This window comes from Cryptomeria japonica, chromosome 7, assembly GCF_030272615.1.
Source record: "Cryptomeria japonica chromosome 7, Sugi_1.0, whole genome shotgun sequence".
In the NCBI taxonomy this organism is placed as follows: Eukaryota; Viridiplantae; Streptophyta; class Pinopsida; order Cupressales; family Cupressaceae; genus Cryptomeria; species Cryptomeria japonica.
In genome coordinates, this window is record NC_081411.1 from 243836426 (window position 1) to 243848421 (window position 11996).

The following is an 11996-nucleotide window of genomic DNA, read 5'->3' on the forward strand; positions in this document are numbered from 1 at the left end:
CATATTTAAAGTCTGAAATCTCAATCTTCACTCTTGATCCTTGTTTGGACACAGCCTCAGTGAACCTCTCCATAGGATCTACCCATTAGTTGTATTGCTCATGATCTCTTATTTTTCTTCAGAACCATCTAGATGCAATCTAGCTTGAATGACTTCTAATCTTTTGAGCCATTTTTAACCATTATTCTTTGTAGCCCTGCATTCCTCCTTCCTATTGTGACGTTTTCACACATCGCGCCATTGCAAATGGGGAACCCCCTAATTTTTAGGCCTTTATGGCCTTTTGGCTTTGTTCTTGGGTCTTTTTGCAGCAATCTCGTCAATCTCTCTGCTTTGCGAGTGTTTGGGGGTCATTTTGATTAAGTTTTCTCTTCATTTGAATAAATTTGGTGAAGTCTAGGGCCTCTTTCGTCAATTTTAGGGTTTATGCCTTTAGTCCTAGATTTTAGGGGTTTTTGTTAGGGTTTTGGAAAATCTGAACAAATAACTGGAATCAGAACCCTTCAAGGAACCTCCCAATAAAATTTGAGTCAAAACATAGCAACTTTCTATTTTTAGAAAGTTCCTATTTTTTAGGGATTTCGTTGAGTCCTAGAATGTCTTCATTTTGCCAAAAATCAAACTTACTAGTTTTAGTAATTTCTATTTTTAGTAAGTTTCTATTTTTAGTGAGTGCTTTCCTAACCCGTTTTGTCCAAACCCTAACATTTTGAAACACTTACAATTTGGGAAAATCTATTTTGGCAAGTTCATCCCTGAAGACACTAAAGGTTGAACGTTCCTGAAGTTCATTTCTAGATCTGGAAGAGTCAGAAGGTAGACAAGTTGGATCAAAAAAATGGTTAAGTATGGAACTCCTATTCCAGAAGAGGAAAGCGTGCAAAATCATTTGTCTGGAAATTCACATCAATCCACCAATATCATCCTGATTCGGAAATGACTTGAAATTTGACTAAGTCTGAAAATTTAAAAGATCTTCTAAAACCTAGAATTTGCATTATAATTCCTAGAGATCTGAAACCACTCTCAAACATCCTACCAATATATATAAAATGTAACTTAAAGTATATGTCTTTTTCCTTTCTTATACTTAATGTTATATTTCATATATATATTTTGATAAAGGAAAATTTCTCCGTGGTCAAAATTCCTTCCTCCTAGCAAAAATCCGCCCAAGACATTTGCATGGCGCCAAAGTAAGGTCAACGTGGAAAATGGAAAATATTGTGAATTTCATGACAAGGTCAAAAATCCACCCAAGAAGGTCAAAGGGTGCCAAAATGAGGTGACCTTGGAATTCATAGAAATACATTGAATCTTTGGCAAGCACAAAATTCCACCCTACTCCTCAGGAGGGCGCCAAATAGAGGGAGTCAGGGAAGGTGAAGAAATTTGATGAATTCCTCCTCTGAGTCAAAATTCCATCCATGCTAGAAGCAGGATTCCAAGAATCAAATGGTCAAGGATGAAATGATGAATTCCTCCACAAAGTGAATTCTACGCCTAAGTTGGAAAACTTGAAAAATTGTCGAAGGCATGAAAATCTAAGAGTCGTCGAGGAATGAAAAGCAAAAATCCCCTCGGCAAATTTTATGAAATTTCCATTTTTAAACACCAAATTTCATCAGATTTTCAAAAGTTTTGCAGATTTGGACTTGTGAGATAATTCTCTCTCTTGGACCCGGGTCCTAAATTTTAGGAAAATTCCCAAAAAATAGGAAATGTGGCAAATTGATCAAAAAGATCCCTACAGACATGATGAATTCAAAGAGCAAAAAAAATTACTTCCTCGAAAAAGAAATGCGCCCAAGGTGAATAATTCCAGGAAAGTAGAAAAGTTGACTAAGTGTTGGAAATTCCTTCCTTCACGACAAAATTCTTGGAAAAGGTGAAAATTTGGCAAGTGTTGGAAATTCCTTCCTTTAGGACAAAATTCCAGGAAAGGTGAAAATTTGACCAAATGTTGGAATTCCTTCCTTCAAGACAGAATTCCAAGCAAGGAAGAACTCACACCCAAGGATGAATCGAAGATAAAATTTCTAAGGCAAGGAAGAAATCACACCCAAGGATGAACTGAACAAGAAATTTGCCCAGGAAAAAATTTGAAAAATCCATTTTCGGGCATCAAGAATCATATGAATTTCAAAATGATCGTAGATTTGGATTCGTGAGAGAATTCTCTCCCTTTTAGACCTGAAACCCTAATTTGTGGGAAATCCCTAAAAATAGGAGATGGTGGAAAAACGTTGAAAATCTCGAAAAACTTCAAGAAAATTCTTCATGGATCAAATTCTTATCTCCTAAGTTTTCTCTCTCCAAGGTTTTCTTGCCAAGTGGCAATCGAGTCAATGCACGCTAAATTAATGAAACATCTTTTTGCATGCAGTCGTCACATATATGCCATTATGGCAGATTCCTTCAACATACAATCGTCACATTCAGGAGATGATGGTGCATTTATGGCATCATGGGCGATTTTTGCATGATGGTACATTCATTGCATAGTGGGCACTTTTTAAGTGTAATGGTTAATTAATGCTTTATGGGTGTCATTTTGGTAGGATTGTGATTAATTGTATATGGGCTTTATGGGGTATTTATTGTTGATTCCCATCTTGTTACATCTTTAGTGGAGAATTTTTTGGGGAAACCCTAATTAGGGTTTGCTTGTTATCATGGCTTGAGGCCTATATAAAGGGATGACCCCCCTCATTTGTAACAAGAGGGAGATTTGTATGAAATTGTTGCGATAAGTTTTGAGATAATAATAGTGAAACATTGTTCTCTGATGGTGTCCACTTAAGTTATTTTTTCAAAACTTGTATGGTTTCACCTTCCTCACTTAGAGTAGAATTTTATTTTCTCATTTGTTAGATAAAGTGTTTTGATTTCAATGGAGAATGTAATGGTGTCTAATGAATTTCCATGGTTCATACTTTTTGCATCTTGTTGATTGTAAGTTGCAATGTAAAGTTAGCTTGAGCCACTAAACTTATGCTAAGTTTGGTTGTGGACAGTCGTTTGGATTGCGTCGTTTTGGGTATTCAAATGCACTCTCTCGATTTGATACCTTCAACACCCTCAGAAGATTGCGCCGGTTCTCACAGAGTTGTAGTTTATCTTGGCAAAGCAGAGCCTGGTTTATTTGGAATTTGTCCACCAAAGCATTAACTATTGATATCACTGCCCTTAGGAGTAGGTTTAGATCCTTCTTAACCCTTTTCCCCCTTATTTTCAGTTCAATTTAGTTCGTTCAAAGCAGAAGTATCATAGAATCGCTATATCCAATGATGGAGTTCTAGCCACAACAAAGAAGTGAAAGAACGATCCAAATGTAAGGCCCCTTGGATTACCAGCATATCACATCTGCCAACTGAGTTACGTCCATGCATTGAAGGAATCTTGGAGTTAGCCGTTTGATCTTATTGCAATATTAGCATACGGACTAACTTTGTTCAAGAGAGAGTAAGGTGACCGTTGGTAACTTTATTTTGCATTCGACGTGGTCATTAAAAACACGTCAACACTTCCTCTCCTTTCCCAATTCAGATAGACTCCTTTCTGAATCATCTTTTATTGTTCTAATATCAAACTGATACAGACAACCCCTGTTTCTGCAAGTCAAACAACCTTTCTGCAGGTACATAATCTAACACAGCAGCAAACAAGAAAAATATACTACCAATGAGCAATGATATGTACCCGCTGTCCTAATAGGAAGTATGTGTTACCTAAAGTCTGAAGTGAAAGATAAATTAGTATTCGCTGTGAATGCTGTTCAGAATATTTTGCAATTTGAGCGTGTTTATGATTGCATCTGCCTGCCAACACAAGAAAGGGATGGCTTTGCATGGATTTCGTTGCTATTAGTTAGCTTACCAGTGTTTTATGTAAGATAAATGTTCAAGGGGACCAAGCAATGTAGATGTGGTTTCAGAAAGAATGCAATCAATGGCTGGCATGCATACATGTTACGATAATCAAAATGTAATTGTCATTGCAAATGAATGAATAGAGAATGAACTTATACCTGTATATTCATAAGCTGGTTATAAGAAGCAACTCAAGTTTGATGAATGCTGTTTATATAATGCATAATAGGAAAAAATGTATTGGACTAAGGAACGTACGAGAAGAGCCTTCCAGGAGATTGCTATAGGATAGTTTTACCTCAGAAATTACCAATGATTCGTGAATGCTGTTTTCTATTTTTTATTTTGTGATTGTGCTGTATTTTTTTTGGTCGATAAAGGCAGAGCATGATTGTGCTGTATTATGGTGTCCAGATTTAAATATTTAGTAGTGTACACCCCAGTTAAACAAATTTGTCTATGGTCCTTTAAATCGTAAAACTTAAGAAACAGTAACTGCATTCCTAAGAAATGGACCGGGAATTATTGGATTTAAGATTAGATATAGCGATGGATATTAAAAACCATGAACAGATTCCTTTTCTTTGTCATGTGTCATCTGTTGAATAATTTTAATAATAAAATATTATTTATAATTTCTATAATTTATAAAAATCAAAATTTAAATAATTAATTGTCATTTTTCTTATTCGTTAAAACTGAGCATTAACAGGGCTCAGCTGCTGGGACCACACAAAGGCAACCAGCCAACGAAGTAATGTAGCATACATATAGAATCTTGTTGCTAAGAATATTTTGGATACAAACTAGAAAATATGAAATGAAGGTAAGTGTTATGAGCAATCTCTAAATTAGTTTCTTGTGGAATTATTGATAGAGGGTACTTTTGATGTACTGTACGTGTAAATTTAATTGTAAAGGAGATCTGAACGGTGAGTGAGTTTAGATGATGTGCCAAATATTACTCACATGGCATGTGAATTTGAGTAAAGCTTAGGAAAGAACTAAGGTTTGTGACAGGAAATTGACTAGAATAACATTAAGAAAGAGGGCCAATTAGCTGTTACAGAGATAATCTGGCTTTGTCAGTGTAGGCATGCCAATTTCTGCTTCGCTAGACAACGACAACAAGAATGATACCTTTGACATTGAAGGTCTCAACCTCGCTTCTTGTGTGCATTGAAGGGCAATCAGTATCACTCTCATTGCAATTTTTGAGTCGAAATTTTCACTACAAAGTAACCTGCTGTCTACTAGATCGAAATGGCGATTCTCCTCATGAAGATTCCACGCCTATTGCACAAAAGTAATTTCACATTACAATGGTAAAGAGCACTTCCTTGACAAAAAAATTCTGAGGTTATAAATATATACCCACCCACTTCACAAGGTCTGGGAAGGAGAAATTAGATTCCACCTGTCTTTTGCCAGACATTATTTGTAACACGACCACACCAAAGCTGAAAACATCTGCTTTATCTGTTACTCGACCATCAGACTTACATTCGGGAGCTATGTAGCCTCTGCACATGCCAAAATTAGAACATTTTTCTAATTAACACAAGTATATTTACATTAATAGTTAAAAAAATTATGCCATGTATCTTACTCTGTTCCAGCAACTGGTATGTTTTGATGGATGTCATTCTTATCTAAGACTCTTCCCAAACCAAAATCTGCAATTTTGGCATTGAAATTCTCGTCAAGTAATATATTACTGGGTTTTATATCTCTATGCACTATGCAAATCCCAGAATCCTCATGGAGATATGCCAGCCCACGTGCTACCCCTTCAAATATATTCAAATGGGTTCTCCAATCAAGGACTTGGACCTTTGAAGGATCTGCAATTGCAATCAAAATCATACATTGGCATACATACAATACATATGTAAATGTCCAATTTAAAATCCTTTTAAGAAAACAATGGTTCTTCTTTACTTACTGAAGCAAAGGTCTTGAAGGCTTCCTTTAGGCATGTATTCGTAAATAAGCAATATCTCATCTCCTTCAATGCAAAATCCGTACAGCTTTATAAGGTTACGATGTTGTAAACGTGAAGCAATACCCCATTCATTCGTAAATAAGCTCCTTCCTTCTTCAGATATTCTCTTTATGGCCAATTGCTTACCATCTGCAAAAGTTCCCTGTAAAAGAAATGCTACATCGTCATGAAACATACCACATATAATAAATAGGATATGAATGCCCTTACAGTTTGCAAATCAAATTGTGAATGGTCTGTTTAATTTAATACCTTATATACAGACCCAAATCCCCCTTCTCCTAGCTTATTTTTTGGGTGAAAATATTGACATGCAATCTGAATTTCATTGAATGGGAACACAGTTGTGCCTAGAACTAAATCCTTCATTCCTTTCTGCAAGACCAAACGCTCGTATTTTTCATCACCCACTGTTTTTCTGCCTCCCCTGATTCCCCGAACAATGAGTGATATTATTCCTTTCCTTTGATAATGATTATTCCTCCTATGGCTTGCAATTTGTGAAGAGTGACCATGATTCCAGTTAAAAGGTTGGTGGTGATTTGTTTGCTGTGAGTTGAAAGAAATTGCATTTCTATGAATTTGTCCCTGGGATGAAGTTTCAGCGACATCTTTCTCAGACTGCGACCAAATCCCACCTGCTTATGCAAAGATAAGACTTCAAATATAGGACATCCAACTGATATTCTGAAGCATTGAATCTGTAAACGAAAATGTGAGAACATATAGTGAGAAATCAAATACCTGGAGCTTCTGGTGTGGATTGAAGTGACGTATATGACATAAAAGAAAATAGTGTCTTCAGTTGCACTTGTAACATAATATCTCTGAACATACGATCTACTTGTCCCCTTAGAAAATTAAGCTCTTCCCGTATCTTTGTAGACAGCAGGAACCTGTACAATATTTTTGAAGATAAAATCAATGCCAAACTTAAAACTTGAAAATCAGATGGAGGTAATATGCGTGGTCCAATGTTCAGTCATTCTTCGTTATGACCTGCAAATATTATACAGTTCTGTCAAGCCTAAATAGGACATTCTTGGGAATTCAAAACCAATAAAAACACGGAAGAAAATCATGTTAATTTAGAATCTAGATAAGGATCAACATCATATGGCATTCTGTGCTTGTTAGCTCTGAGATATTAAGGGGTTTAAAAAGTCAGTTGGTTACCTCTGAGTTTAGGGGGTTTAAAAATGTCAGTTAAGGAAGTCCTCCTTGAGAAGAATCCTCTCCGAGATGTGCCATGGCAAACAAAAGGCCCTTAACCGCTAATTCTAAGCTCTTTCGAATGAATTGGAGGTCAATAATATTTTGTTATCCTTATATTTGTAAAGAATTCCAGTTCAATCCGAATTTTCTTAAATGGAAGATGAGATGTAGGTATGCTTCATGGGATGTAGGTATGCTTCATGGGATGGTGTGTAGTCTCACTTTCTTGCTATGATAGGTGGCATGCAGAATAGTCTATGATGGGTTGAAGGGGATTTCAGAGCATGGATTTTCATATGCATGATAAGTTATTTACTGAAGTTCTTTTAAAGGTCTTAATGACTTGCGAGCAAACAGTGGAAGTTGACCTTGAGGCACAGTCACTAATAGCTGGTTGCGTTTGTTAGGCTCTATGATGCCTATCTGTTCTGAAACTACTCGACCAATACCATTCACAGTGTTGGGGTGATTCCTCCTTTTCTGTGACTCTTCCCTTGTGGTTGTGAAACAGTGGAAGTTGACCTTGAGGCACAGTCACTAATAGCTGGTTGCGTTTGTTAGGCTCTATGATGCCTATCTGTTCTGAAACTACTCGACCAATACCATTCACAGTGTTGGGGTGATTCCTCCTTTTCTGTGACTCTTCCCTTGTGGTTGTGAAGTCCAAGTGTCACAAACCATTCAGCTTTTATTTTGTGAAGTCCAAGTGTCACAAACCATTCAGCTTTTATTTTGTGAAGTCCAAGTGTCACAAAACATTCAGCTTTTATTGTCTCTTCACTTTTCGCCGATGAGTTACACAAACTTGAAGGATGTAATATTTGTTGCTCTATGAAAAACTTAATTATTGCTGCAACAGGTAAAGTAGAATATATACTCGTTTTTTCCTGTGGACATAGTCAATTTTGGTGAATCATGTAATTCAATAATTCTGTGCAGTTTGTATTTTTTGTTTAATCTGCCGTAGGTTTATATTGCTTAACAATTGGTAACAAAGTTAGTCTATAAGTTCAACTTGCAACGTGGCTTAAGAGGGGTCTTGGAAATAAACCACACTAAGACCAACAAGGGAGGAGTTCTGAGTTATGCCCTAAGATACAGAAACAAAAAACATGAAAATAAACTCTTACTCCTCTGTTGTTAGGAGTTTTACATACGCAATGATTTGCACAAGACCCAAAATTGCTCATGCAGTGGGAGTGATCAACAGATGTATGAGGAATCCAGGACAAGTTCATTGATGGGCTATAAAATAGACTCTGAGATACTTGAAGGGCACAACATATCATGTTTTGCTGTCTAGAGGAGAAGATGCATAGCTACAAGGATTCGTTGACTTCTACATGGTTGGTGACTTGGATAAAACATGATCAACCATTGGGTATGTGTTCACTTTTGTAGGGGTAGCGATCAGCTGGATTTCTAGATTGCAGAAGGCGATGGCTTTCTCCACTGTGGAAGCAGAATATATTGCAATCATTGAAAGAGCTAAAGAGATGTTGTGGAGATGTTGTGGTTGCAGTGGTTACTATCTCAATAGGGTAGTAAACAAAAAGACTTCGTTTTGTATAGTGACATCAAAAGTGCAAATCACTTAGAAAAAATGCAGCCTTCCATTCACAAACAAAGCACATAGAGCTTCGACGTTATTTTATTAGAAGAGTTCTTGATAGGTTAAGCTAAAGTTGGAGAAGCTTCACGCTAGCCTCAATCCTGCAGATGCATTTACGAAAAAGAGAAGCTGGAGTTCTGCAGAGCTTTGTTTGGTTTCGTAAATGTGACATTAAACCTAGGAAAGCGGGTGACATCTTGGAACTTAGTCAATTGCAGGATGGATTGGACTTCATGTGGGAGATTGTTCAGTTGTGGAGTCCAACTGTCATAAATCATTCCCTTTTTTTTCTCTTTCATTTTTTACCAATGAGTTACATAAACTTGAGGAATGTAACATTTGATATATGAAAAGCTTATGCATTGCTGCAACTGTTGTAGACAATTTCGGCGAATCATGTAATTCGTTGTCCCTATGCAATTTATAGTTACTGTTTAATCTGCTGTAGGTTTATATTGCTCTGTTTTTGCTTTGTTTGCATAACATCCTGGGTCATCAGATTGCTTGCAAACGACCATTGTGTAGCCACTTGAAGATTTTAAATTGTGGTGACAGCTCAATAATTGCCTCTAGTGGCCAAATAGGACCTGTTTTGTCACGTATGCAGAGGTGAAACTAACCGATCTGTGCCAATCACAGGGCTGGGGTGATTTCCCCTGTTTTGTGAATTAAACCTGGGTCATCAGATTGCTTGCAAAGGACCATTGTCAAGCCACTTAATAGAGATTTTGAAATCTGGTGGCAGCTCAGTAGTCGTCTCGAGTGGTCAAGGCTTTGAACTGGACCAAATAAAGATTGTGTCTAGTGGTCAGAATATTAATATAGACAAATCTCAGAAATATGTGGGCGAATACCGGCCTTTGGACTTAACAGCTTAAATACTATTGCAAGCGATGGAAATGGCTCAAGTATAATAGAAGAGAAAAAATGTAATTAGCATTTCTTACTGAATCCAAAGGATCAATGTAATAGCTTCATTGGGTAATAAGTCATGCAGATGATAAGGAACACATACTTTGATAATTTCTTAGATCGAATAACAGAAGTACACATCAATGCTCCAGTGATTATCAGATAAACACCCTCAGACATCTTTTCTCTTATCTCCTTGTGCAAATGAGCCTTGATTTCCTGAAGCTGCTTAATACATTTTGCCAAGTCATTCATCCCTCGGAGAAGATCCACACATTCTCTGTCGTTTGAGGAAATTTTGTCGAGCCTTTCCAGGACAATCGCCACTGCTAACAGCCCAACTGCACTCCAGTGGATATTACTCACTCCTCTGAGAACATCCACAGCCACTGTTCTTGCGTCAGTAGCCCATGTGCTCGAGGATAATGATTTCTATACAAAAGAAAACAGTACACATATCATATTCAAATGAGCAAGACGCAATTAAAACAACATAACTCAAATTTTAAATATATTTCAGCTGCAAGAAATCCTTTTCCTTCGAATTTGACAGTACCTGATTTGAAAATAACTTGGAGCCCTCCGAGATCCGTCCTTCTAATAGTTCGATAAATGCAGAAGAAGCAGGCTGAACAAAATCGGAGAATTCCGTACCACCTTCACCCTTGTCACTACGGCAGCTCTATCATGCAAAATAAAAAATTCTGGTCATTAGATTCCTCTGAGACACGGAATTCTAATATTTTTGAAGATCCAGAAGTAACAAGCTGAACCAAGTCAAAGAATTTCATGCTTACTTGACCCCTTTTTCTTGTCATTCGGAAGCAACAATTCTGGTTATAACATTGATTTTAGCAGATCACGACCCAGGGGTCAAGTAAATCGTTTTTCCCATTTACCTTGTATGTATATTGTTTATTAAGTTATACCTTACCATCCCTCGGGGGATTTGAACATGTGACCTCCATATGGAATGTACACGCTTTCAGTTCTATTCAAATAGTACCATTTTACAACTAAGGATTATGTTTCCTAAAAATATTAGTTTCACTTCAATATCTAACAATATCCAGCTCTTCACAGAATTAAGCTGGGGCTAATAAGTTTGTGTGTATGGGGATTAAAAGATCAGAGATTAAAATCTTGAATAGTTGACAAAGGGATTGAATAGTTTTGCATACCTTATTAATCACAGCGGCAGATAACGCACCATCTATATGCCGTGTAAGAAGTTCCAAGTCCATTTCTATTCCGTTTTGAATGCTTGGATCGGAGTCCATTGAATTAAGTGTATAGATCAGAGGCCAAATAGAGAACTGATAAATTCAATATCCCAACTTTACGAGAAGAATTGTACAATCTTAAGGCCAGTCATTTGGAAAAACAGAAGAGAATTTAAGGTCAATAGTTTCTTGAGGCACTCGATTCAAATTAGGGTCAAACGAATTGAACAGTGAAACTTAAACCATACAAGTTGGATACACATTATAGGGTTTCAATGTCTTTATGCTACCGTTAATTGTTACTGTTTTTCTAATACGTATAGGGTTTCAATGTCTTATCTGATTTAACCTGAGCAAAAAATCCGAACCTCTTTCAAAAGCTCATCTTTCCCGAACAATGAAAAAAACCCTCTTAAGTAAAATTACAAGTTAAAATTTTATCATTTTCAGTCAAATGCTGTGTTATTTAGATCGAAAGAAAGTCTACGGAGAAAATCATAAAAGTCGTCTCATCTAAATTACGTTAGATCGGATTTCGTGACATACAAAATGGTTGATTCCTACGAAACTTCTTTTAGTCAAACCAAAAGAAAATTTCTCTTCTTTCCTTAGACTACAGTAGATTTAAAATGATTCAAATCAACCCAACTTTCAACATTCAGAAAAACACGTGTAATGCAGACAAGGCTTTTTGAGAGCTCTACAACACGTTCCTCTCTATGACCGCCATTTTAGCCTGTGATCACTAACCCGTAAGCTTTTCCCACTCCCAAACTGTGCCGTTGAAGGTCACTCTGCCTCCTTCAACCCAGAACATCCCTCCACACCAGCCCTAAAGGCCAGTGACGAGAATATTTAATAACTATTTATATGAGGATATAAGAGGAATTATTGGAGGTTTTCTCATAGTTACTGCCACTGGTGTAAGACAGTAAGAGTGAGATATAAAATTAATATAGTAAATGTACTTTATTTTCCGAGTTGTTCTTATCTGGTACTGTACGTGCTTGAGAATAATGAATGGCTACTACTTTTTAATGTTATCTATCTTTAATTATTTTCCTGCATTTGTTAATATTAATGAATGTGTGATTTATAGATGAGCAATGTGGCCGATTTGTGCCATGTGTTGATGGATGATTTGACAAACACAAGTT

The 11996-nt window shown here is 36.7% G+C and overlaps 1 protein-coding gene across 2 annotated transcripts; it reads right to left on the reverse strand.

The window, feature by feature from the left end:
- Positions 1-4466: 4466 nt before the first annotated feature.
- LOC131051466 (probable serine/threonine-protein kinase PBL4) lies at positions 4467-11756 on the reverse strand. 2 transcript variants are annotated; one of them, XM_057986018.2, is made up of 10 exons: positions 10798-10936; positions 10414-10607; positions 10173-10298; positions 9720-10048; positions 6622-6773; positions 6130-6515; positions 5818-6019; positions 5482-5716; positions 5251-5395; positions 4467-5165 (listed from the first exon to the last, which is right to left on the reverse strand). In XM_057986018.2, exons 2-10 carry the CDS (start codon positions 10432-10434, stop codon positions 4929-4931), a joined length of 1833 nt encoding a protein of 610 aa, XP_057842001.1. In that variant the 5' UTR covers positions 10435-10607; positions 10798-10936; the 3' UTR covers positions 4467-4928. The 2 variants fall into 2 exon arrangements, with proteins under 2 accessions (XP_057842001.1, XP_057842000.1); XM_057986017.2 differs by lacking the exon at positions 10414-10607 and having other exon boundaries at positions 10798-11756.
- Between the last annotated feature and the right edge of the window lie 240 nt (positions 11757-11996).

Bases quoted from the DNA above. Each gene is read 5' to 3' on its own strand.
- LOC131051466 (XM_057986017.2), bottom strand. From the start codon at position 10,896: ATGGACTCCGATCCAAGCATTCAAAACGGAATAGAAATGGACTTGGAA. The intron at 6,516-6,621 runs GTATTTGATTTC...TTGCATAAGCAG, and splicing joins ATCCACACCAGAAGCTCCAG to GTGGGATTTGGTCGCAGTCT. The intron at 5,166-5,250 runs GTGGGTATATAT...TTTGTGCAATAG, and splicing joins TCCCAGACCTTGTGAAGTGG to GCGTGGAATCTTCATGAGGA.